General features: G+C 47.4%; 3 protein-coding genes across 3 annotated transcripts in view; 1 reads left to right on the top strand and 2 right to left on the bottom strand.

The window, feature by feature from the left end:
• Positions 1-15489, bottom strand: part of LOC311318008 (1-phosphatidylinositol 4,5-bisphosphate phosphodiesterase delta-3-A-like) — a 24027-nt gene extending 8538 nt beyond the window's left edge. Inside the window, exons 1-4 of the mRNA XM_084449185.1 lie at positions 15298-15489; positions 8864-9031; positions 1514-1742; positions 76-205 (exon numbers count right to left, since the gene is read on the bottom strand). Coding sequence (XP_084305311.1) covers positions 76-205; positions 1514-1742; positions 8864-9031; positions 15298-15382 — 612 coding nt within the window. The 5' untranslated portion in view covers positions 15383-15489. The remainder of the gene's footprint in view (positions 1-75; positions 206-1513; positions 1743-8863; positions 9032-15297) is intronic.
• Positions 15490-19682: 4193 nt separating this feature from the next.
• hexim1 (HEXIM P-TEFb complex subunit 1) lies at positions 19683-21589 on the top strand. Its single transcript, XM_084448759.1, has one exon. The coding sequence runs from the start codon at positions 20027-20029 to the stop codon at positions 21143-21145; it is 1119 nt and encodes a 372-aa protein (XP_084304885.1). The 5' UTR covers positions 19683-20026; the 3' UTR covers positions 21146-21589.
• Positions 21590-23255: 1666 nt separating this feature from the next.
• arhgap23a (Rho GTPase activating protein 23a) overlaps positions 23256-27500 on the bottom strand; it is a 24044-nt gene continuing 19799 nt past the window's right edge. Inside the window, exon 23 of the mRNA XM_084448897.1 lies at positions 23256-27500. This exon is cut by the window's right edge and continues 19 nt beyond it. Coding sequence (XP_084305023.1) covers positions 26026-27500 — 1475 coding nt within the window. The 3' untranslated portion in view covers positions 23256-26025.

Here is a 27500-nt window from a genome sequence, read left to right as displayed (position 1 = left end):
CAACAATTCCATCTCTCCTCTCTCTCTGTCTCTTATTCTCTCTCTTAGGAAACACACAGAGAAGACTTTGCTCACCTTGAATAAAGAGCGTGCGTACTGCTCGCTCAGGTCTATGTTGATCATCTGGAGCAGTCGCTTGACCTCGTCGTAGCTCATCTTCCCGTCCTGGTTCTGGTCGGCCCGCCTGAGGTAACCCCGGATCCAGGTGGGTCGGGTTAAGGAGAGGAACCGCGGTAGAGAACATCTCACCTGAACACCGCTAAGGCAGGCTGTACTGAACTCACTCAACTCACGGTTACAGAACTCATACAAGCACACGGTTTAGGCACACTGCAGCACACACGCAAGCAGATAGATTTGAGGTTGATTTCACCAACGCTCGGTCAATTCGCCTTATTCACCTTATTCACCTCAGCTGCCATATTGGTCAGTCTGACGTAATTGGGGGTGCGGATGCGGAAGTGCCCGTTGACTTCACTGTAAAAACACCACTTCAAGAACCAAAATAGTCAAAATAACAGGCTGTTATTTACAGGGGTTACAAACTCATCATTACCAGACTCCGATTGTTTTTCAATGCCGTTGTTTTCGTGTTTGGAAATACATGGGAGTGAATGCAGCTGACGGCTAACGATGGCTCATTCACCTCCATGTATTTCCAAACGCGAAAACAACGGCAGTGAAAAACAATCAGAGTCTGGTAATGATGAGTTTGTAACCCCGATAGTGTATTCAGCCTGTTATTTTGACTATTTTGGTTCTTGAAGTGGTGTTTTCACAGTGAACTGTCAACGGGCACTTCCGCATCCGCACCCCCAATTACGTCAGACTGAAGTGAATAAGGCAAATTGTCATCATTTGATTAGTGATTACACAGCTCTACGAATAAATGAAATGGGTGTGGAACTGACCCCGAAGCTAGCCAGATGTACAGTAGCTACATCCACATACGTCATTTCTATCTAGGTGCATTATCCTGTTAGATGAATATACCATGAACACTAAGAGCCTCATACGCCACTAATGGATCAAAGCCAAAGGACTGACGCAGAGACTTCTGGGAAACGCAACAAAAGGCTGCCGGATCTACTTCCTCAGCTGACCGCTCGCACTGCTGGGACCCGGCGTTGTACAAACACGACTCAGCCACGCAAAATACTAAAACCAGGCTCTATATTGTCCCCTTACTCCTCTCCGATGTCAAAATATGTCAACAGAAAGAGAGAGAGACAGGGTCAGGGAGAGATAAAGAGGGACAAAGAGAGACACGGAAGATCTGCTGAGCTGGCGTTACTGTAACTAACAACCCGGGGTCTATATGAGGGATTGTAGTTGACGGGGGGGATATATTTAGAGCGTGCTTTTTTGCTGGCTGTTGCCGAACATCTTAGCTATGCTGCAGAGGCGGGTTCCAGTCATGTGACAGTGTTATGCTCAGAGCCAGGGTTCCAGTCACCATAGCGATCCCCCGGGGACTATAATTACTCTGCGAGGGCGAAGCGCGGAAGGATATTGGTCGAGTTTCTCATTCTGCGTCATGTTGGAGGCGCGCTCCTTCAGGGTCCGGAGGCCTCGGACCCAGCGCCGGGCCTCGTCCTCGCAGGGGCACAGCAGGTCCAGGCTCTTCCGGGCCCCCCGGAACACCACGGTGAAGCACTGGGCGTCCGGCACGGAACCGGAAAGCCTCCGCAGCGCCTCTGACTGGCAGCCCTCGCGCACGCACTCCACCTCCATCACCGAGACTGCCGAGGGGTCACAGGGGTCACCGAGGGGGGTCACCGGGGGTCAGGACAAAAAAAGAAAGATACTGGATCAGTCTAGGGACGGAGTAAACCACACAAACTGGACTAAAGCACAAAAAGCACCGCAGAGTCAAGGCGACGCACTCTGATCCGAAAGGTCACGGGGTCAAGAGACCTCGGCAGTGTGTCATAACATACGTCCCGGCGGTGTGACATGGCATCCCCATGCCGGGGTATCGGTCCGGCGCTTATAAATATGACCTGTAAAGACACAAAATGTCCCCCACGTACATTCATGTTTTGACAGGGTCCAAATTTAACCTACAACACACACACGCTACACATCACTCAAACCGACACTCAAGTCAGAACCTTGTGGTGCTGTGTGAACTGTATCATCATCTGAGATATCACTTTTAGCTCTTATTAAATATAATACTATTGCATAATCTATGCCAAGGGCTAGGAGGGGCTTTCCACACATTCCCTAACTCGCAGCCAAGGAACATAACACACGTTTAACTATAGCCTATTGCTACCAGTACTGTGGCTCTAATCAAATCAAACTGAACAGTCAACGAGTCGGGGGCGAGGGGATTGATGGGAACTAGCACAGGACAGTTTAAAGGGTGGAGCTATTGGGCTATTGAGATTTTAGACGATGGGAGGATTGAACTAAGACCTTGGTTTTTATGTTAGCACGTTTTTTGGGCCCCCCAGTGAGTGGAGAAAGATGAGTATTTGTACTCTGGGATCAGCTGTCCAATAGCAGAGACACTAAAGTGGGGCAGCGTTGGCCGCAGGACTGAGGCAGCGGACAGTCTGTCTCCACAATGGCCTCCTTCTCCTCCTGGGCGTCATTAAAGCCCCCGGCTCCCCGCCTCCTCAGAATCGCTGATACATTCTTCCTCGTATCTCCATGGAGAGAGCGGCATTGCAAGCCTGAACCTATAGGGGGGAGAGTGTGTGTGTGTGTGTGTGTGTGTGTGTGTGTGTGTGTGTGTGTGTGGGTGTGAGTTGAGATATCACTGATAGTGGCGTAGCCTGACACAGCTGAAGTGTTAAGTGGTGCATTCTCTCTGAAGCCCGTCTGAACAAGGCCCCATGCTGAACTGCAGGTGTGTGTGTGTGTGTGTGTGTGTGTGTGTGTGTGTGTGTGTGTGTGTGTGTGTGTGTGTGTGTGTGTGTGAGTGCGTTTGTATGTATGTGTGTCTCACATGAATGTGTGTGTGTTTGTGAGAGTGCGTTTGTATGTATGTGTGTCTCACATGTTTATCTGTGTGTGTGTGTGTATGTGTGTGTGTGTTTGTTTACAAGTGTCAGTCTGCCGGCGCGGTCACTCTGCTCTGACCGTGGGTCCGGTCATCATGCCCCGTCGCGTGGGACGCATAACCACCCGGTGACCCACTCTGACCACGGAGAGACCCGGCGCCAAGCCAGCAACCACCTGTCAGAACCGCCCGCACGCCCTACAAAGACATATCCATTACCCCCCAGGGGGGCGGGTTCAAGGTCCTGGAGGGGGGAGGGGGGGTCAGTGGGTTGAGGTGGGTATAGAGCTTCTGGGACATAACTTAGATTCCGGCACTCAGCGAGGGGCAGTATAGTCTCTGTTGATAGCACAGCGTAGGAGGGAGGGGTGGTAAAGAGAGAGAGAGAGAGAGAGAGAGAGAGAGAGAGAGAGAGAGAGAGAGAGAGAGAGGGAGGGATAGAGAGAGAGAGAGAGAGAGAGAGAGAGAGGGAGGGATAGAGAGAGAGAGAGAGAGAGAGAGAGAGGGAGGGATAGAGAGAGAGAGAGAGAGAGAGAGAGAGAGAGGGAGGGATAGAGAGAGAGAGAGAGAGAGCGAGAGAGAGAGAGAGAGAGGGAGGGAGACATGAGGTCATGTGAACAGCCATGTTTAGCCTCCCAGGCTAGCCCTCTGTGATGGCGGTAGTAGCGGGAGTTTGAGCCACGCCCCTTACGGACTACAGAGCTGTTTTCATCTTCGGTGAGCCGCGGTCGCCGTGCACTCTTGTGCATAATGGCGACGGTCACGTGACCATGACATCTGCATCGCGTCACAGAACACCTCGCCAGACTCGATCGTCGACGTATTAAATCAGTTACATTTGAGTGTACGTGGATCTCTGTAATGTATGAACTCTCTGTGTGCGTGTGTGTGCGTGTGTGTGTGTTTGTTTGTGTGTGTGTGTGTGTGTGTGTGTGTGCGTGCGTGCGTGTGTGTCTGCGTGTGTGGATGCGTGTGTGTTTGTGTGTGTGTGTGCACGTGCGTGCGTGTGTGTGTGGATGTGTGTGTGCGTGCAACTGACTGTGTGTGAGAGAGATCGTCCATAACTCTTAATGATGTCTTGTAATATAACTGTAAGCACTAATCCATAAAATTATAGGTGCCAAGAGCATATTTAGATCAAACTGGCTGTTCTGATTACAATCTCCAGGATAATGGTAGGGGCCATACCCAGACCACACCCTGCATCTGGGGGGTCATAAAGAGGTAGGCGCATGTGGATGGGCTGTAATCCCACTAAAAGGTTTTGCAGACACAAACACACACACACACACAACAACAGTACACACACACACCAAATTCAGCCAAATTATAGAGTGAATTACAACTGGGGAAGTCATAAAGTGCCTCACCTACCGCATACCTTTTGTGTGTGTGTGTGTGTGTGTGTGTGTGTGTGTGTGTGTTGATATGCGCATGAGATGGAGAAAGAGTAAAGGCTACAGGATTAGAAATAGAGTTCCCACACTAATGTTCCCACACTGATGAATCAAAGCAATTGAGATTACTGCCAAAATTAGCCCTCTCTTTAAAAGGATTACAGTCATTAGAGCACTGATGTGCCAGCTTTCTGCTCTGATCTAACAGAGCATGGATAGGCTCAGAGAGGCCAACGCATAGGCTATGTTGTGCTTCACAGCTCAAAATCACATGATATCCACTGAAGATCATGTCGCTCGCTTCGTCCTCCTGAAATGAATCTTTGTGGTAGACTTATGGGACGTGACCGCACAGTATAGATGAAATACCCAGGTTACAGTATCTGACAGACCGTACCTGCTAGCCAATCACCTGACTGTACCCCTTTTAATCAGGGCCAAAGCAGGGGGGAGGGGCTTAGCTCAAAACAATGATCTGGCAGACTGAAATCCACCCAGGATCTGAGCAGGTCTGGTAGGGAGTGTGCTTGTGGAAGTCGCATTCTTCTTTTGTTCTGTATTAATCTCCCGTGAGGTGGTCTTCCTCTCCTATGAGACCCCAATCTGATAATGATTTGGATTTCCTTCCCAGCGACGAAAACTTCTGAGCATAAAAGTCAACATCCTGCAACTTGCAGCACAAACGCTTAACATCCCCGTCAACGTCGGCCCCATGTGACCACTGCCTCCTCCGGTGATTAACTCCTTCTCCTCCCTAACACTACTCTCTTCTCCCTAACACTAGTCTCTTCTCCTCCCTAACACTACTCTCTTCTCCCTAACACTACTCTCTTCTCCTCCCTAACACTACTCTCTTCTCCTCCCTAACACTAGTCTCTTCTCCTCCCTAACACTAGTCTCTTCTCCCTAACACTAGTCTCTTCTCCCTAACACTACTCTCTCCTCCTCCCTAACACTAGTCTCTTCTCCTCCCTAACACTACTCTCTTCTCCTCCCTAACACTACTCTCTCCTCCTCCCTAACGCTAGTCTCTTCTCCTTCCTAACACTAGTCTCTTCTCCTCCCTAACATTAGTCTCTTCTCCTCCCTAACACTACTCTCTCCTCCTCCCTAACGCTAGTCTCTCCTCCTCCCTAACACTAGTCTCTTCTCCCTAACACTACTCTCTCCTCCTCCCTAACACTACTCTCTCCTCCTCCCTAACACTAGTCTCTTCTCCCTAACACTACTCTCTCCTCCTCCCTAACACTACTCTCTTCTCCTCCCTAACACTACTCTCTTCTCCTCCCTAACACTACTCTCTCCTCCTCCCTAACACTACTCTCTTCTCCTCCCTAACACTAGTCTCTTCTCCCTAACACTACTCTCTCCTCCTCCCTAACACTAGTCTCTCCTCCTCCCTAACACTAGTCTCTTCTCCTCCCTAACACTAGTCTCTTCTCCTCCCTAACACTAGTCTCTTCTCCCTAACACTACTCTCTCCTCCTCCCTAACACTACTCTCTCCTCCTCCCTAACACTACTCTCTCCTCCTCCCTAACACTACTCTCTCCTCCTCCCTAACGCTAGTCTCTCCTCCTCCCTAACACTACTCTCTCCTCCTCCCTAACACTACTCTCTCCTCCTCCCTAACACTAGTCTCTTCTCCTCCCTAACACTACTCTCTCCTCCTCCCTAACGCTACTCTCTTCTCCTCCCTAACACTAGTCTCTTCTCCCTAACACTACTCTCTCCTCCTCCCTAACACTAGTCTCTTCTCCCTAACACTACTCTCTCCTCCTCCCTAACACTACTCTCTTCTCCTCCCTAACACTAGTCTCTTCTCCCTAACACTACTCTCTCCTCCTCCCTAACACTAGTCTCTCCTCCTCCCTAACACTAGTCTCTTCTTCTCCCTAACACTACTCTCTCCTCCTCCCTAACACTAGTCTCTTCTCCCTAACACTACTCTCTCCTCCTCCCTAACACTACTCTCTCCTCCTCCCTAACACTAGTCTCTTCTCCTCCCTAACACTACTCTCTCCTCCTCCCTAACACTACTCTCTCCTCCTCCCTAACACTAGTCTCTTCTCCTCCCTAACACTACTCTCTTCTCCTCCCTAACACTACTCTCTTCTCCTCCCTAACACTAGTCTCTTCTCCTCCCTAACACTACTCTCTCCTCCTCCCTAACACTACTCTCTTCTCCTCCTCCCTAACACTAGTCTCTTCTCTTCTCTAACACTAGTCTCTCCTCCTCCCTAACGCTAGTCTCTTCTCCTTCCTAACACTACTCTCTCCTCCTCCCTAACGCTAGTCTCTTCTCCTTCCTAACACTAGTCTCTTCTCCTCCCTAACACTAGTCTCTTCTCCTCCTCCCTAACGCTAGTCTCTTCTCCTCCCTAACACTAGTCTCTTCTCCTCCTCCCTAACACTAGTCTCTTCTCCTCCTCCCTAACACTAGTCTCTTCTCTTCTCTAACACTAGTCTCTCCTCCTCCCTAACACTACTCTCTTCTCCTCCCTAACACTACTCTCTTCTCCTCCTTAACACTACTCTCTCCTCCTCCCTAACACTACTCTCTCCTCCTCCCTAACACTACTCTCTCCTCCTCCTTAACACTACTCTCTCCTCCTCCCTAACACTACTCTCTCCTCCTCCCTAACACTACTCTCTCCTCCTCCCTAACACTAGTCTCTCCTCCTCCCTAACACTACTCTCTTCTCCTCCCTAACAGTACTCTCTCCTCCTCCCTAACACTAGTCTCTTCTCCTCCCTAACACTAGTCTCTCCTCCTCCCTAACACTACTCTCTTCTCCTCCCTAACACTACTCTCTTCTCCTCCTTAACACTACTCTCTCCTCCTCCCTAACACTACTCTCTCCTCCTCCTTAACACTACTCTCTCCTCCTCCCTAACACTAGTCTCTCCTCCTCCCTAACACTAGTCTCTTCTCCTCCCTAACAGTACTCTCTCCTCCTTCCTAACACTAGTCTCTCCTCCTCCCTTACACTACTCTCTTCTCCTCCTGTTCTCACCGGCCGCAGGCGTGAATCGATTTTTCCGCTCGGGGCGGAATTTTCCGCGTGTCCACATGCGCAATCTCATAGAAATACATTGGATATTTACAATATATTCATCATATGTAAAACATGTAATGTTTTTCAACCTACTATTATTATATAATCAAAGCACCAATATCATCTCCACATGCTTGCATCCTACCATCCAATCAGAAGTCACAACACGCTGTTAACATTCTTTCTCACCCAGACGTCAGTAGTGATGAATCTCGTTGTCTTTTATTATTGTCCTTATTTCAGCTCTGCGTTGTGTTTTTTCTTTCCAATAAAAGACGGCCATCAATCTCACACAATACCACACAGTCCAGTGTCTCCTTTTCAGGTGTATTCCAAATGAATCTCTCCGACACGGGATTTGAGCCTCAGCAAAAGCGGTTTATTCCAGAAGGTTTTACATACAAAAGACGATGGCATGCCTAATGTACAGTTGACCTCTCTGTATGCTGTCTGAACCCAAATCAAAGCATTGGTCTCGTTGCAACGTTCTTATGTGGTTTGAGTGTTCCCCCCTCCCTCGTCTCTTCTCCGATAAGACTGTCTCTGGTCTCTTCTGTGGCCTTGTTTTGTCCCATTAACCTACGCCGCCTCGGTGCCCAGGCCTTTATCTCTAACCACAACAATGGTGTTTGGCGCAGAGTGTACCAGCCATGGAATGTCGTTATCTCATGGTTCCAAGTCTATGGAAGAGGGACACCGTTGCTTTCCGAAAACTCAAGCCGACAGCCATACTCAGAGGTTAATCATCATAATTAGGAAATAGCTAACAGGATCATATTAAAAGGCATTTCTCTGAAAATCAACAATATTCAACAGTAGCTAACTACTCTCACCCAGAAGACATGGATAACATCAGACTGATAATTGAAGTGGAAAAACGAAGAGAGATATATGATCTAACTGTTGAGTTTTACAGAGACAACACACGGCGATAAAGCGCGCTATCGGCTGTGCGCTCTGAACCAGCATCTGGTGCGTTCGCCTCCGCTCAAATCCGCCCGCGCAAACAGCGTCTGCTGCGCTTGCTCGACCAGCAAGTTCGAGGCGTAACGCCGCTCTCTTCTCCTCCCTAACCATCATCTCTTTCCACACCAACCCTCGTTAGTTTTCACCAGTGCGACTGCGATCGGTGGAGATCCGGTGGCGCTGCTCTGTAGCGACCCGGGCTGCCATGCTTGTTTGTTTGTTTAGTGTTTGTTTGCTAGTTGTTTGTTTGTGTTTAACACTACCACAGTACTAGTTTTACGCGAAGATGTTTTCACGCGAAGATGACTCTGCAACCCTCTCACTCCCTTTTCTAGTCTTCCCGGCCCTTGGCCTCCTCCTCCCCTTTCTTCTCCATGCCCCGCCCCCTCCATGCCCCGCCCCCCTGCCCCGCCCCCCGCGGTCACTCACAGGTCTGTTGGGCCTGGGCCTTGCGGGAGCTCTTGGTCGACTCGCACCACACGGTGACCCCGTCCTCCAGGAGGCGCAGGCTGCGACTCTTCTGCCAGCGTTGGGAGCGCACCTTCACCATGCTGCTCCCCCGCATCATCACATGCACGTCCTCGTCGTCCAGCACCCCTGGACACACACACACACACACACGCAGGGATCAGGTTTACCGTACATGCACACGGTTGCAATAAGAGTTAGATGTCATAGATTATTACGATACCATTGGTCATAACATTCTTGTGGTAACACTCTTGTGGTGTTATTCACACAGCCAGTCCACTATTACGTAATTCCCGTCTGCCTCACTGTTCGGTCATGCTGGTCCCTTTGGCCTCCTTTGGCTGGTTATTGGGAGTTCAGTTCACCTGCTATCATAAATGTCTATAAGGATTCCTGTCAGAGCCGCCCTTTAAACGTCTTTATAATGACTGGATGTGCTGGATGGACACTCGTCATCCAACTTCAAAATGATGTCAGAGGGTTATGAATGGAGGAAATATGCCTTTACAACTGTATGTATCAGCCTGTATGTCCGAGACAAATTTCCCTCGGGACAAATAAACGAATCTTGAATCTTGAACTGGGTCCATAAGTCTGCAAAATAGAGAACACTTGCCCCTACTGAGGCAGCCATGGATCGCCTGAGGAGAAATCGAGACCGAACACGAAGCGTCTCTGCCCTGTGACGGCTAGCAACAGACCCTCCGAGAAAATAATAAGAGGAAAGTTCATAGTCTGGAAGCCAGACTACATTGCAAAAAAAACACACAAAAAAAACAAAGAAATTGCAGAAACTTTGATTCCAGGCAAGAAAGTTCAAGCCACCAGAAAGGAGAAGTGATACTTGGGCCGTCTGAGAGGAGGCCCGGCCTGTCTTTACCGCTCATCGACCAGTAGTGAGCGTAGCCGTCTGAATGACTCACTTCATACTGTATACTGTATACAGGCGTCACAATTACATGCAAAACCTCATGCTTATTACCTAAACATACGCTTCTGTGTTGTATACAAAGCCTTGAGTGGGTTAACGCTGCGTTAAGGTGAACACTGAACAGTAGGAGCCGACCCGAGGGTACGCTGTCTTTTCACATACTGCAGAGAACCACACAAGTTGCTGAGTCAGCTTGTTGTTCTCCACCTCATGAAATCCAGGTGGGGGGGTTTGATTTCACCCCTGTACGTTAGTGCGGAGGGAGAGAATCTTAATTTGGCCTCTGGAGGTTAGCGTGTACGTTCGTGCATTTGTGCGTCCGTGATACCTGAGCCCACCACCGCGTGGCGCTCACCACAGTTCATTTTTCCCATTGCCAAGTACATTTGGCTTTGTATATAAAAGCTAGGCTTGATGTCTCAGTAAAAGTAGTCTATTCTACTCTGGAGCCCGTCTACTTTCTAAATCCACAGAGTTCAGAACTTGAGGTGTTTAGTAGCTCATTCGGACTATGCTTGTTCTAGAAATTCATTGTGGGCCTGGATTTGTTTGCACCACTAGATGGCAGCATTTGTACATGTGAGTCAATACTTTTATTCACTCTGAAGAGTTCAAGGGTATTCAGCAGTAGTCTGGTCCATCTACTCTCTGACCTTTGGCCTTGGACTTTGTGATCAGCGTGTTTGTCTGCAAACCTTCTATTTGTTTTGAGCATTTCATTCAACAACTGTACATGCTGACGACATGGGCGGGGGACGGGTCTGACAGGTTCGCCGTGCACATGGTATTGATAGCTTTCCGTGGTTTGCTACAGTTGTACAGTCAAGCAGGGCGTTAGAACACAAAATAACAGAAGGAGATTCGGAATCTGGGTATTTGGAATTAATGCCAACATTTAAGAATAATTTCCCTGGAAGGAAAGGGTCAGTCCAACAGGGAAGTCCGGCTAGTGCTCTCACTGGTATACCTCTGCTATCACTGTTTATAGGAACTTAATACTAATGTGCCAGATAGAATCAGCAACAATGTCAGACAGGCTTTTCTCAAAGGACCTTTAGGGCATACTTGAAGTATTACTGCGACTATCTAGTCTGTTTTAAGATCCTTAAAGACTCAGAAGAAACAGAGTCAAATATGTAAGACAGACATGTATAATCATGTTGAAACCTGAACATGAAACCTGAAAACAAAAGCAGAATCTCTCTGAAGTTTTTTGCTCTCTATGTGGGAGGCCTCAGAGGCTCATTAAATAGGCTTCCATTGTGTTCTGACTTACATAAGATCATTTCCTATCTGGACTGCACAGAATCTCAAGTGAAATGTCCTCATCTTCACTCAGAGACAGAGAACCGACATGGCTGCCCCTGCTTATTCATTCCCTAGCATCAGCCGAAGCCAGTTACAGAGTGTGCTGGATTCCTCACACTGGCCATGCCAGCCTCTGACCGAGCTACTCGCATAACTCTGGCTCGGCTATTGGAGCGGGTGAAAAGCTTCTCTCGGCCCCTCCCACCTCTTCAGCAGAACACAAAGAGCCCCCCCCCCCCCTTCCCGGTCAGACACTTCACCATAACAACCTTGTTTTTGACCGTGGCCAAGCTGTTACCACATGCAAGGTATTCCCCCAGGCGGACCGCAAGGCCCTATTAACGGCAGGTCAGTGACCATGCTAAGCTGTCCCAACTGCCTCGTTTCTCTGCCTCTCATACCTACACGAACCTCCCATTGTCCCCTGATTATACGAGCGAGCGGTTTTCTCCCTGCTTACCTGCAATGCCTGAGATGTCGTAGTTCGAGGCGCACCGCTAACTCGAATGCCTCAAGGTGAACAAACATGATAATGAATGAATACTTGTTCAGACTGGGAGACTAGGGAGCAGTGCGCATGAATGTGTGTGTGTGTGTGTGTGTGTGTGTGTGTGTGTGTGTGACTAAGTTCCACTTAAAGGCTGTCCTCACCGTGGTAACAGGACAAAACCCCCATCACAAGAGTTCCAGATAAAGGTGGTCCTCAACCTAAGTTACCCTGGTAACACCCTGGTAACAGCACCAAACCCCATCTCTATGCCGTGTGCTCTTAGTTCCCTCCATTAGATACGTAGTCACACTACCGGCTATTAGGAAAGTGAGGAGGGGACAGGAAATGAGACAGTGTCTCCTGTTCATCACACCTCCTGAAGCAGCTCGAGGAAATTCTTCTTGGCACACGCTCTATCCGTTGGTGGAACCCAGCAGGCGGACTGGCCAGCAGGCACTCAGAGGTATGCATGACCACGCACTCGACAGAGAGATTAAAGCAGATTAGATTATCTAAAAAAAAAATTGAAGATTGAGATTTTTTTGAGAGAGAGAAACCGTGAAAATACTAGATGAGCAGAATAAGGAGTGGACACGGTGTTTGCTGGGTCTCACAGGGAGACAGAAGACAGAAGAAGACACTCCATGGACAGCGTCTCCCACAGGGTGAAGAAACACTGTGACCAGTGGGAGAGCTGACCATCTGGAAGGAGGATCAAAGTGACTCCAGTCCACCATGCGGCTATATGACGATATTAAAAAGCGTGTGTGTGCGTGCGTGAGTGGGTGTGTGCGTGTGTGTGCGTTGTCCTTCTACACATTCCATCATCCTATGGGAGTGCGGTTCAGGTTTCTCAGCAGTAAACAGTTAATGTCCCGAGAGACGATTAAGACACCACTGTTCCACATACCACTGTTCCCATATCACTGTTCCACATGTTCCACATACCACTGTTCCACATGTTCCACATACCACTGTTCCACATGCCAGTGTTCCACATATCACTGTTCCACATGTTCCACATACCACTGTTCCACATGCCACTGTTACAGTTAATGTAAATGTAAACAGTTAATGTCCCGAGAGATTAAGACACCACTGTTCCACATATCACTGTTCCAAATGTTCCACATACCACTGTTCCACATGTTCCACATACCCCTGTTCCACATACAGAAGAGACAAACCCTAGTCAGGGTGCAGTGTAGACCTGATGTAGGTTTAATCTCCCTCCATTCATGTTTTAATGGCTGTCATTGGAAAGGGATATCAGCTGGAAATGGGTCTTACAATGGCACTTGTGAACGAGTCCAAGCATCAGAGTATATCAGAGGGTTATGAGACATCTAGTAGTGGAGCCAAGGGAAACTTTGCACCCTGATAAGGACAGGACAGTGAAGAGGGAACATCAGAATTGGATCGCCTGTCTGGCAACATGATCAGGTTATTCATTATACTAACGCTGTCACTTATTTTTTGTGGACTTAAATCATAGCACAGTAAACAAACCCATGAAAGACAACTACTAACTAACAATGTATAATCATCATTATAAGACTACCATTTTCATGGCATTTTTTTCCAAAGCTCAAAGTTGACCAAAATGACTGTAGGCTCACCTAATGAGAGATGATTATGTTTTGGAGTATAATGAGCCCACAGAGAGTCATTTTTTCAACTTTGAGTCAGTCATTGTCAGCCATTCCAACTGCACATCATCCTACTGGCATAAGAGGAAGAAAAATATTTTCCCCCAAAGTGAAATGCTTGTGAGTGGGAAAGATCCAGTCTTCCTGAATAGCTCTCATGCAGCATCAGGGTCTATGAGCCTGTAGGTGTTTTTTAACCTCCGCTGTGATCAAACGAGCAGACCCAGTGGGGGGAGGAGGCCTGTGGCTACATAACACCCTTCATGCGCTCTCCTCGGCCATTTGGTGAACATGCCTTTCCTACTTTCCTAGCACCTGGCAAAGCTCTACCCTCACACTTTCATACTACAACAGAGTGCTATTTCACAGGCTGTCGACAATCTGCATGCATCTGAGTATACAGTCTCCAATGGAGTTATAGTGAAATTACAAGTGAAAATGAATATTGTTTTTCAAAAAGTCCTAAAATGCAGGCTGTCCAGATTGATTCCGCTAGGGGATTTTATAACTTTTTGGGAAACTGGAGAGTGTCAGTGGGGTTTTGCCCTTGCTCTTGTACTTGTATCATCTGTGTTCACTTTTGCTTGTATCAATTTAATGTTAATGTCCTATTTTTGTCTTTGTATTGAATATCCTGTCTGTCTGTAACTTTGTGTAGTATCGCCACTGTTTGTCTGACCAGGTCTCTCTTGAGAATGAGATAATGTGTCTCAATTAGATTTACCTAAATAAAGTGTAAATACATTTTTTAAATAAGTTCCCCTCTGAGTGACTTGTGAGCAAGCACAAGGCTCTGGGGCCTTTTAATCTTGTAGTCCATTCTAGATAAAAAGCATGTGATCTATCTTGTGAGCTTGATGTGCCGAGAACAATAAGAGCCTCAGCATGGGGGGGCAAGTTAACCCATTCAGGTTTGGCAGGGGTGTCCTCTGATCAAAGGCATTGTAGTTACAGGAGCCACAGACCACACATCATAGGTTACATTCTGAAGGGGGTTAATTTGCAATGACAAAAGGAATGAGAAAACACTGATTGAAACCCAGGCGTGCTGTGCTCTAGCACCGAGAGGGAATTTCACATACAGGCGGCCGTGTGCGCCAGTCCTGGATGATTGGCGGACTGCATGCTTCCCTTTCTGGACTAGACAGCGACGGTTCATGTAGCCTAAATAAAAGACAGATATAACATTCGTAGTAGTATAAACACACGCGCGCGCGCGCACGCACGGACACGCAGGTGCCATAATTCTGGGGTTCACACTGCCAAACATCCGGGGGCTTTCGGGGGCTCTGACAGGTGTTCTAGCGGTCCCGTCTCAGCACTTCTCTATTTTTGGCGACGTGTGACCATGAGCAGAGAGGGTCTGTGAATAACGAGAATTAGGGAGTAGGCCTAATGATGAGAGAGAAATGGTAGTTAGTTAGTGAGGATCTGTGTGACTAGTGAGCGAGAATCGGTGGGATTGCGAATGACGAGCCTGACTCACAGTAGGAGGCCTAGGGTCAGCGAACTGTTAGGACACTTCACAAACACATGACCGCTTGTCAGCACCCACACGGTGTTCACAAGCTTTGCTTTTCGCGCTGCCAACGTATGTTTCCCTCTCAACTGCACTTTGAGTGTTTTTCACTTTTCAAACAAAAATAGACCTAGGCCTGTACTTCATATGGCTCATGCCCACATTATATCACATAGCCCCGTCGCATCGCATTGTCAGGATGCAATGAATTAAACCTGTCAACACACATCAAAACAGTGATCCTCAAGGAATCTGTCGACATAATGATGCAGTGTGCGTGGCAATGGACGGCACTGATTTTGATGCACGTACTGGACAATAAATCAACCCGAATAGGCCAATCACTAAAAACTATAGGCTACCAAAATTCGCAAAAGATTGTCAACCAACAAAACACTTGTAGCCTAAGCCCATTAGTTCTTCTTACAATAACGTCTGGTTTGGCTTGACAGGTTGAATAAATAAAGATGTGTTTTTTACCCATGGCAAGCTTACCCAACTTCCTCAGAGGATCGTGCGTCTTGGATTCAGCAGCCCTCGGTTCATTTTGGACGGCGGAGGGATTCTTCCTGCCCAACATGATGCCGGTGCAAATGTCCCGGGTCCAGTCCAGGACGGTTCTGGTGCTCTGTAGGAGAATCACAGATTCCGGCTGCGAGTGTCGTTTTTTAACTCACCAGCAAGACTTGAGTTTTGTAGGTGAAGGCTTCAGCTCAGCGCCCCCCCGTGCCCCCTCCCAAGAGAGCGTCAGAGAGAGCGCGCAAGTGATATTCAAGCGAAGTCCCTCCCCGGTGAGGTTGTCTGTAATCCGATATAAGTGGATAAGTTCTTCACAACCATAGCCCATATCCCCCTGACTAGCCTAAACCCACTACCAACGCGTATTACATATTGTTCTGAAGAGTGATTGTTCTTGGAACAGTGATCGATTAGGAGATGTCAAGAGCAGGAATCACTTAGCCAAAGTGCTTTAACTGTCCAAGAGCCATATTCAGCCCAAAATGTATTTCGTCATAGGCTACTCGATCCAGAATGTGACTAAAAGTAGCCGAAAACTTCACACAAGCGTAGGTGTGACTATTAAACAACTTGTAGACTACTCTTTTTATCCACTAGCTCCTCCTATCGGTTGTTCCAGGTTACTGACATATCTAATCCTCTGTAGCCTACTATAGTGACAGGGTGGATGTAGGCTCAACACTGGGCTGAGGCCCATTTCAACTCAAGACTCAAAATCAGTTTATTGCAATGTATATGGTTCACACATACTAGGAATTTGAATAGGGTTAAGTAAGGCATGCGCTGTTGTAGATGGCATATGACAGGGTGCAGGACAGGACAGTGCAAAGACATGACAGTTCAAAACAGTACAAAAACAGAGAAAATACCCCAAAACTGTACAATAGGGTTATGCAGTGCAATGTACAAATTACGATATATTGTTAAAAATTAGAATTAAAAGTAATTATCGAATACACTGATATTGAATACACTGATACCCCTGTGTGTGTGTGTGTTTATATTACACGGATATTGATTCATGTAATTCAAGCAAAGTTATATTCACATTCTGTCTTCTGAGTATAAAGATCTTTATGCGTCCTCCTAAGGTGATGGTGATGAAACTGTACTCCTCTAGAATTCGAGTTAGAGCTCTAGGACTATATCTATGTATCTTAAAACAAGCTAGTTGTCTGGTTTAGAAGGGCATCCAACAATAGGCCCTGCTATGTGTACATAGTGGAGAGTGAGTGTCTGTTGGGAAACCATTGTGGTAGATGAATGGGTCTTGATCTGAAGTGGCAAACCTGTGAGGTATAGAGGTATTGGTCTCTATTATGAGGATAATTATTTTTATTATCACCTTTATTTAAACTTGAGGATCAACTGAGGTATGATCATTTACAGTGATGTTAAGTAAATACACCCTGCACCAAATAAATTATACAAGACAAGCATAATCCTACAGTACATTTGTAGAAAAATAAAAAAAGATTCACATAAAACAAGTACATACAGAATTAAAGTGATCATAAAGTAGTGATTTAAAATGACTGAGGGGAACTAAAGAATCAAGTTGAAAAGTAAATTAGGAGTGCAAGGGGGGTGGAGCTTGTACAGAAGGCTTATTTCATGGGCTGTCAGGGGGCTTTAGTAATACACCTCACTGTGTTGCACATTAGCAGAGGAGTAACAGCTCTAAAGCTACGCCTGTTTTTTTAAGGGAGTGGCAATGGGACTAGCCAAGCCAGTGGGGCCAGGCCAGGTGCATGATGGGAACAGGAGAACCTTCCTGCTTAGTAGGGAAGCACAAGTACGCATTGAAGCTTGAAGATGTTTGAGGTGCTGGGCTGGGGCATGGTTGTAAATGGTATAGAGACATATGCACTCACTTAGCTTCTGAACTGTTGCAGACTATGGCCAAACGTATACAAGCACATTGCAGTCCACTGTAGGCAACAACATCAGTAGCCTAGGTTTAAATAGGAAACAGCCTCATACATTTTAGTAATTTGGCAGATGCTTTCCAAAGCAGCTTACAATTATGAGTTAGCGTTGAGGTTAAGGGCCTTGTTCAAGGGCACAAAGGAAGGCAATGATTGATGGAAAATCATTTGTCGCATGGCCTGGCTCAGTCTCAAAACAGTGACCTTTCAATCACTGGCTGGATCTAACCAAGGGGCTACCTACCATCAAATCCTCCTGGACTAGGCCATATCTTGTGCACCTTCATGATTCATTTATAAATTGTAACTATCACTCCCAATGAAGTCTGGCAGATTAAGCTGGCACTGTTTCCTGACTACTGCTGACGTCTGATTCCAGCAATCTTGTAGGTATCATCACCTTTTTAGAACACTGACACAAGTCCTTTTTAAACCACTGGTCAGTCTGTATTTGCATTCACGACAATAGCCTATTGGGTCAAGCTGGCCATGGCCATTGTAGGCTATGTGTTAAGAGCTCAAAGATAAAAGTAGGGGCGAGAATGGCAATGAAGTGGTGCAATAAAGTACGGTAATATTAGACACAGACAGGCATATGCAACTGTGGACAGAGCACAGATCCATGCAAAACGCCATGACCTAGCTTGATGTGGCCTAGACTATGCAGTTTAGATTACCATTCTCTATCCACTGCTGTGTTCTATTAAACTTAAATTGGCCTACTAGGGGTGGTTTCACTGACATGGATGACTTTAGATCCCAAAAATGTGTAGATCTGGCTCAGCTACCTTTGGCTAGCTTCATATGCATAAAGGACGATGTGGAGTAGGCTAGGCCAGGCTAAATAGAAAACGTTACATTTAGTTTAAGTGTAACCTCCATCGCACATAATCACATCCAAGATTGGTGCTGGGTGATTTAGACAAATATTTTGAGAAATTGAAATAGGATATGTTGTTAGCTAGACTAGTTTAGCTAATCTAGCTATAGCTACCCGACGTATCAGACTACTCCCTGGAATTGAAACGTTCTACTCCATAGCAGTAGTCAATTCATGTATGGTGCGTTCCCCGTTTGTTAAAACGAATGATATGGTACCTTTAATCTTGCTTAACGTTAGGTAGCTAGAAATTAATTAAACCCGTAGCATACTCCTCAACTATTCATACAGTTCCACAATAGTATATCAGCAATTAGACTGGACCTTGCTAGTGCTAACTGTGGTTAGCCATCTTTGGGAACTGAAACCATGCAATTGTTCTTCCGCGCATAACTTGCCAGTATGTCTCTAGCTAACGTTAGCCGAGTTTGTTTGAAATATGCTTGTACATTTTTAAGACAGTGAATCTTTGTTTACATCAACTTAGTTGGCGTTAGCTGCCACCACTGTTAGCGAACGTTAGCTGTAGTGAGCAAAACCTAGCACTTTGCTAGCTCGTTATCTGGGTTGTAGAGGACCAACGTTAGTAATACTATAGCCAGTTGTCGACCGATAGATGCAACGTGAAACTGTGAAATCTTCACCGGCTAACACAGCGTTTGGTACCCCAGGGATAATATTGACAATATTGTCGATTGTTTACGCTGCTAACGTTACTGCTGCCTGAACTAATTACACCTCCTCCTCCTTCCTTGCACTGCTTTCCGTATGGCGCATGGAGGTGTGCAAAATATCGATCCGCACGGAGGACAAATACTTGTCCCAACATTCATTCTTACCTCAAAATACGCAACACATGGTAGAATTATACTATTTAACAAATAATGACATGAAGAGCTACTTGTGAAATTGATATTTTATTGTTTTCCAAGACGATCGATCGAAACGGGACTACTTTGTACAGAGGAGACGGTTTTATTTTGTCTAAACAGAGGGGGTTAAAATGACTGCAAAGACTCAAATAAGTACTATCAAAGAAAATGTACGCAGATAACTGTATTCGGCCATTACAATATCTATATTTCAGTGTATGGAGAGAATACAACGTCGTTTAATTAACTCAGATAATTAAGCATTCATAAACCTATTCCACTTCTCCCCTCTTTTTGTGGGTGTTAGCGTTCTTGAAAATGTCCGGACTGCTTTCTTCATGAGACCAATGTTCTTTTGATTGACGGTCGGAAATTCCAATAGCAATGTAGTTCAAGCTTAGCAACAGCGCATTTACCCTCTTGTCCAATAACGGTAGAGATGAGTGGGACGAATCCCTCCCTTTTTTCTACAATCCGATTGGCCAACCGTTGTGTCAATTACCTTACGTTCATGGACCATGTAGTTTTCCCCCCCATTATGTTCTACCGTCATCAAACCGTTGAAACTACACGCCCCACAGTTCAGCTCGAGTAACAAGACACAGCATGCGCACTGGCAGAGGCGGAGTTGGTATAAAAACGCGAGCTCCCTCTTTCACAGTAGCACACTGGACACTGTTGTGGAGGCGGAGTGTAGTGTAGTACTGGATGATACAGCGATTTCTGGCAGCACCGAAACAGTTAACGGTAGTTAGCAACAGTAGCTCTGACGAATCGTTTGAGAAGAACATTATTGTTACTCAAGAACTTAAAAAAAAAAAAAAAAAAATTGGCGATAGTGCGTTTATCAAAGTTTTAACCAACTTACCGTTAGGTAAATGTTGCTAATTTTATAATAGAAAAGGCATACTTTCCAAAACTTGGCTAAGTATATTTTTTGTCATACTTTAAATCGCGTTCGTAGAAACAACGCCTGAGATGTGGTAAGACAAAGCAACCTCATCTGTTAGGCTAACAACATCAGGATGACGGATCCACGCATTAAGAAGACCCATCACCTAAAAACTTCAGATGCCCCTTCAGGTGGGAGCGGAACCGTTGTGGAGCATCCTTCACCCAATGAGAATGGTGGACCAGAGACTGACGAAAGGGGGCGACAAAGAAGCCAAAACCAAGCAGACGGTAGTGGCGGCGGTATCACAACAGACAAGTTATGGCAAATGCAAGGCGGGCAGAGGGAGGTGTGCCCTGTATTCGTTGCCGGAAACGCGCTCCCCAAGTGTCCAGCTTCAGCTCAGCTCTGTCAGGAGCCCGGAGCAGACGCAGCTGGAGAAGGGGGCCTTGTGGCTCACGGGAACAGTGGCGACGGGCCGGTTGAGGAGAACCTGAGTCAGCTGCAAGGGGAAAGTGATAAGCACCTCAAGAGAACCAACTCGGGCGTCGTCGGGGCAGATGCGCGTCAGGGCAAGAATAAGCACAGGCGCCGTCGCTCCAAGAAGAAGCGTCGCTGGAAGCCGTATTTCAAACTGTCCTGGGAGGAGAAGAAGGAACTGGACGACCGAGAGACTGCCCGCGCCTCTCGACTGAGGGAAGAGATGTTCGCGAAGGGGATGCCCGTAGCCCCGTACAATACCACGCAGTTTCTGATGGACGAACACGACCGAGAGGAGCCAGACCTGAACACCGAGGCGGGCGCCCGGAGGCTGTTAGGGCCTGGTCGTCTGGAAGACACCGCTAGTGAAGAGGATGATAACGAGGAAGAGGAAGACGACGGCAGCGGAGGTGGCAGCGACGGCATTGGGAGGCCCGGAAACGCAGGCGGGGAATTTCTTCAGAGAGACTTTTCCGAGACCTACGAGAAGTACCACGTCGAAAGTCTTCAGAATATGACCAAGCAAGAGCTAGTCCAAGAGTACCTGGAGCTGGAGAAGTGCATGTCCCGTCTGGAAGAGGAGAATAACCGGCTGCGTTGTGCGGTTCACCACCCGGGCACCCCGCTGGACAGTCCGCTTCCCCAGACGCACTCAGAAGCGGTGCGGCTCAAAGTGCTGGAGGCAGAGTTGGAGAGACTGAGAGCGCAGAACAGCGAGCTCCTGCAGCAGAACCAGCTGATCAAGGAGCCGGGACAGATTGTGTCGCCATAGGTGGTTAGAAGTGGACAAGCAAGGTTAATTTAGAGGAAATCTAATAGGAAACAGGGGGACTTGATACAGGAAATTTTGAATTGCCATCAGTTTTATGTAATCTGTTTGTTATTTGGACTGTTCAGTCCGTAAATTTGGATCGCAATACTTGACACATTTCTTTTCTATTTGGACTGTAGCGTCTATTAAAACTTTTTAAAGAAGGAAAATGTAAATATTTCAAAAGTGCGTAATTCTTTTTATAAAGAGAATGTATTTGAAAACACGTTGTTTTTTTGTTTTCCTGGTTGCTAAGTATTGTATGCACTAAACTATTATCCCAGTTGTCGAATCAGCTCGACGTGTTGCTACTTTTCCCAAATTGATTAGATAAATTGTGGCAAACCATTTATATCTATCAAATGATTTACATTTTCAAATGATTTGCATTAACATATCAACATGTACACAAAATTGTTTTCCGTATGGTTAAATAAAAGATTTGTTCTGATGCCCTGTCTATTCACTTAAACATAGCATTAGAAGTAACACGCCTAGACTACTATTAACAAAAATAAAGATATACAGACATGCTGTAGCTTATTAGATTTGTCTGTAATAATAGGTCACTGTCTAATTAGCCTAAAGGCTAATGTTTACTGTAGGCATACATATCTACCAGAGATGATGGACAAATGCATATTGTTTACCAAACGTAACACTGCCTCCATAATGAACAGCTCTTACTCATTGACCAAGTAGTAGCCGATGCCAAGTTGGAGCTGTTTTTCCCATGATGACTGCGGTTTAGTGTTCCTGGATGGCGTCCATTCATTCGTCACCTTTTGATCTGTCAGGTATGTGAAATTGCAGTTAGGCTCAAAGGAATGCCTTAATAATACATTCGTTGGCAGAGAGCTAAGACCACGATGAGCATGCGTTAATATCGCTTGTCTATTCAAAATCGAGCCTATTTAGAGAAGGGGCATGCACCCGTATCTTCTCTGCTGCACATTTTCTGTTTTCTGTTAAGATTAGGCTAGTGTTTGCACTTGCAATAGACTATAATCCGTTTTGTTCTGCTAACCGACATGCACAGGTCTACATATAGAAACCATTCAGTGAATATCATGTGTTCTCTTGGTCACTTGCAGAATTGTCTTTCACATTGAGAAGATGAATGGTGTCCGGTTGACTAAAGCGGAACATTTTTTATTTCAAGTGACCAAGAAGAATTGCATGTGCAAACCAGTTGATGTTATTGTTCAGAATAGCCTACTTAATTCATGGGCTGAATTCAATGCAGCTTCAGCCTGCGGCTTTCTTGGAGCGCATCAAATCCCCGGATTTTATGCTCGCCTTCTGACTCGATTCTGGGCTTCGGTTCTTTAACAGGGGTGCAGGGAAAGCATTAGGCCTATAGCGAGTAGGCTCTGCAGGCTAGATTACAGGCCTGCTGTTAACAGTTTTGCAACATTTCAGTGGTCAATCTCAATCCATTTTGTATGAATTTATTTCAGAATTACTGTTGGTACGTTACATCTAACAGATCAATCGTAGAACTACCATTCTCCTTGTTGCTGAATGAATTAGTGGAAAACGTAGCCTAGGCCAATGTTGGATGTCTTCTCGTGGCTGTGTGCATCCTCAGCCTCCAGGGGGCGCTGTCCATTGTTTTAATACTGCGGTAACTGGTGTGAACTGATATATCACCATGTAGGCCTCTATCACCCTATCATACCTACCTGTTATCACGTCCGTGTCTGGTTATAATAAACTAATAGGCATAACACTTTATTTTATTTCACTTTTCATTGTCAGACAATCTCAACGTGCTGAGATTGGGCTTTGACTTTTATAACAAAGGCCTTTATTATCATCTATTCTAGATCGATTCCAATCAGACAGGCCCAATGCTCTTTTTAACTACCAATACATTCACAGCTACAAGGATCTTAAACATAGTTCTGTTTATTTACATCATATTACCTTGATTTTAAGCACAGAGCCATTAAACAAAATCGTTTTCAGGTGGACAACCTTTAGTCAGGCCATTTTCATATTAGATAGTTTACTCAAAGCAATTCAAAATGTACACAATACAATATGTTACATATACAGACAATATGTACAAAATATTATCAAACATGAACATAATAGGTAAATCACATTTCAAGAACAGGACAGCTAAGACACATTAAGTGTTGTTGTCTGAGTATTTGGGCAGTTAGCTCCAGATCAGCTGTCTGGTTCCCACTTAGACTTACAGTTTGAATTCAAACAGCTCATCAAAGGGAATCTGATGCAGATGGATGGTACCATAGTCTCCTTGTCCTGGTATTACCGAACGTTATACTTGAGCAGGGCTTGATAGGTGTACCATTATCACAAATAACAATGCAGACGAGAAAGAAGACCTGTTTGTGAGAAGATCAGGTGAGAGAACAATACGCTTTCTCACTCCTAGCAGCACCAGCAACTCGCTGTTAGTGCCTACGGAAGGCAAAGAGAGTGCATAGACATGTCCTTGGCAAGAGTGTGCTTTAAATAGCCTCTCAAACAGGCTGCTTATGAAAACTATACACATCTTTGGGTTAGTGTCTAAGATGTAAGAACGTCAACGAGGACAAACTGGCTTTGAGACAGAAATAATGATGGATAAACCGGGGAGGGGGGGTGAGGACTGACCATGGCACAACGGAACAAAACGCTTCCAGAAATCAGGCACTTGTAGGGCAAAACTTCAGGTAAGACAAAACTAAAAAGGAAATGAAACGGTTTGGTCAAACTGGAGAGGAGAAAGAGAAAGACAAACTTTCACCGACAAAAGATGTTGCCTAGTTGTTAATTGGGAGAGGGAAACTGATCGCTGACCATGGTCAAGACAAAGATAGCAGAGTCAAACTACCCATCTATGAAGACCTACGTTTACTTTTGATTTGTCTGTTTCAGTGTCTGAAATACCCCATCACACCCTGTCTGATAGACAATTATTATGCAACATCATGGTCACATTTGATAAATTATTGAAATGCTGTCTCTATTTCCTGGAAATGAAAGCAAATGTTTCCTCTGGCAGGTTTGGCCGTCAGCTACAGCGCATGCTTAATCCGATTATAACATGTCCACAGTGAATTTGTGTCAGAAAATGTGATAAAAGTCATAATACACAGTGTCTTTCAATTGAGAGAAAGCTAGATGGAACAGAAGGATAGACAGATAATAGCCTAGCCTCCTCCCACCATGTTAGGGTTACAGTTGTAATTGACTGAATACATTATCAATCAGACCACACGTTGTTCCTTTGTTATTGAACATCTGTTGTTGTGAGAAAAAACACATGAGCGTAAAGTGGTGTTTGCCACCAAACAAATCAAGGGAAGTCAACACAAGTCTCTTGATGATGAACACGGCGTTAAGGAGTAGCTGTGAAGGGTACAGTAACAGTGTTGGCAGGCAAGGTTGAGTGGGCAGGTAGCCAGCAATGTTAGAGCATATGGCCCATTCCAAATGCAGTACGCCATCTAGAGGCCATATGAAGAAGTATTTGAAGCCCAAGAGATCAGGGTGTGATTTACACCTTGTAGCAGGAGATGTTGGCTAGCAGTGAAATTAGTCACAGGGAAAGACCTTCTATGAGAAAACCAGACAGGTATGTAGTGTTGTTTACATTTTATCTGGTTTGTTTTTAACAGTTACACCCGAGAGATCAAATCACAATAAAAGTACTTAGTATTTTCATACAAAAAATATATATAATATATATTGTATATAAAACAAAAAAAGAATATATTAAGGGAAACATTTCAAGTAACATCTTGAAAGAAATGATTGTGCACTTGTGTGCACTTTTGTAAACCATAAAAAAAGAAACTGAAAAAGTAAAACAAATATGATCATGTAATATATATATTTACAAGGTTAACTTAACAAGGCTTTGTACAAATGTTACAAAATAGTTCAAAACACGAACACCAGCACACTCAGACATTATCATGGGCATTTTCAGGCAAACAAACACACAAAAAGACAGACAGAGAAACATATTAACAAAGAGAGAGACAGCTGGGTTATACACCACTGGATCTGTGAACGTGTGTGTGTGTGTGTGTGTGTGTGTGACTGTGTGTATAAATTGATCAATCACAGGTCTTTAAGTGAGACTGAGAGATGTCAGAAACTGCAATACTGTTAAATTATGTTACGATCTCAGCTACCGTGTGTGTGTGTGCGTGAGTGTGTGTGTGTGTGTGTGCGTGTTTGTGTGTAAGCCCAGAGCAGTCTGCAGCTCACTGTGTGGTGATGACTGTAGAAATAAAACAGAAGTGTGAGAGACGGGCGTCCTCCGAGGAAGGCTGGGTTTGGCGCGCCCTCCCCGGGACGCGGCGAGGGGACCGCCCACTTCCTCTCCCGACAGGAAGGAAGCGAGATCAGGCAGGGTCAGGGGGATTCAGGAACACACCGGGTCAGAGGCTCTCGGCTGTAACATCTGTGATGAGGTCTGTCTGTGTCTCAATGTGACCCATTGTGTATCTCAAAAACATTACACGTACACACACACACACTCTCTCTCCCTCTCACACACACACACGCACGCACACACACACGCACACACACTCTCTCACGCACACACACACACACAGAAAGAAAAAAAGCTTTGGCAGCACTGGAATGCCCATTGCCATGCAAATGGAGCTGATCAGACAGAAAAAAAAATGCAGCACAGGAAACCAGAGGCTGTTCTCGTTTCTTTCACCAGGCCTTCCGCGTCCGTGTGTGGCTCCCACTGACCAGGGGTCAGGCCCTCTGACCCGAGGCGACCCGGAAGCTCTTACCCCCGGGTCCCCGGCTCAGAGCAGGGAGGCTCGGAGGGAAAGGCTTCTGGTCGTCCCTCCCCAGGGCTACAGGTATTGGTGGAACCGGGAGGCGGGCGCCCGGTGAGCGACGGCACCCAGCTCCGGGCCGAGGGGCGGGGTCCGAGGGGCGGGGTCAGAGGGTCCCTGGGCGTCGTCTCCGCGCGGCTTGGCCTGGCCCGGGGGGGACGACAGGTCGGCGGCGGCGGCCAGCGGCGGCCTCTTGTCGGGCGTTTCCGTGGGGGAGACGACCACGGTGTGGCGGCGCCACGCCCGGCGCTTCCGCCGCGTCTCCGGGGACAGCGGCTTCCTCAGTCCCACGCCGCGTAGGTCGTCGGCCGAGCCCAGCAGACGCGCCCGCACCTGGTCGGCGAGGGAACCACCGCGTGCCGGTGCCGCCCCCGCGCCCTGCTGATGCCCGCCGGGGGTGAACGACGCCGCTTCGCTGGGGGGCGACGACGCCACCGCCGCCGGCGCTGCCGCCATCTTGGGCCGGGCCGGACGCAGGCTCTCCTGGCTGCTGCCCGAGGAAGGGTTGGTCCTGGACGTCACCTCCCCCCGCCCTCCCTGGGCCCCGCCCTCCTTGTCCGCCGCCGGCGCCGCCGGCCCGGTCAGCTCCAGCAGGTCCAGGGAGCGGGCCTTGACCTTCTCCCCCTTGCTCTTCTTCCTGGCCAGCGTGTCGCACTGGATCAGCTTGTGGGAGTTGAAGGAGGGCCGGGGGTGGAGCCTGTGACCTGAGGACGAGGAGAAGGAGGAGGAGGAGGGGGTGGCGGAGCGCGGACCCCCCTCGCCCCTCTCCCCCGGGTCTGGGGTGGCGGAGGGGGGCGCGGGGGAGACGGCGGCGGGGGCTTTGTAGTGCGTGTAGAGGAAGCTGCGTGGCGCCGCCGCCGCGGGGGACGGCGTGGGGGCGGGGGGCGTGGCCGGCGGCGGGTGCTTCTCGGGCCTCTCCTGCGTGAGGGAGCGCGAGGCGAAGCCGCTTTCGTTGTCTGTCTCGCTCACCAGCTCGCTATGCTCGTCGTCGGCGTCGTCGCCCCGCCTCTCCGACGCCAGGCTCCGCCCCAGCGTGGAGAGGGTGGAGTAGCCGGAGACGATGGAGCGCGCGTCCTCCGGCCCCCACGGCCGCCCCGTCACCCCCTCCCTCACCTCCTCCTCCTCCTCCTCATGGGGCAGTATCACCGCCGGCTCCGCCTCCTCTTCGTCACCGCACGGCCTGCTGGGAACCGTCGCCGCCACCTCCTCCTCTACATGCTCCTGCGCTCTCTCTCCGTCTACAACCTCCTCCTCTTCTTCCTCTTCCTCCTCCTCTTCCTCGTCCTCCTCCCCCTCGGCGCGAGGGGCCACGTCTCCTCCTCCTCCTCCTCCTACTACTTCCGCCTCCTCTAGCTCCTCCCCCCCCAGGTGGCTGGCTTTGATTGGTTCGTGTTCGGAGTCGTCGTCCGTGCTGCTGCCCAGGATGCGGGCGTTGTGGCGCTTCCTGCGCTTGCGGCCGGTGACGGCGGACATGATGGACAGGGTCAGGAAGT

This window comes from Borostomias antarcticus (assembly GCF_949987555.1).
Source record: "Borostomias antarcticus genome assembly, chromosome: 14".
In the NCBI taxonomy this organism is placed as follows: domain Eukaryota; kingdom Metazoa; phylum Chordata; class Actinopteri; order Stomiiformes; family Stomiidae; genus Borostomias; species Borostomias antarcticus.
This window is presented reverse-complemented; position numbering and strand designations above follow the sequence as displayed.

Coding starts and splice junctions, on each gene's coding strand:
- hexim1 (XM_084448759.1), top strand. CDS start 20,027: ATGACGGATCCACGCATTAAGAAGACCCATCACCTAAAAACTTCAGAT.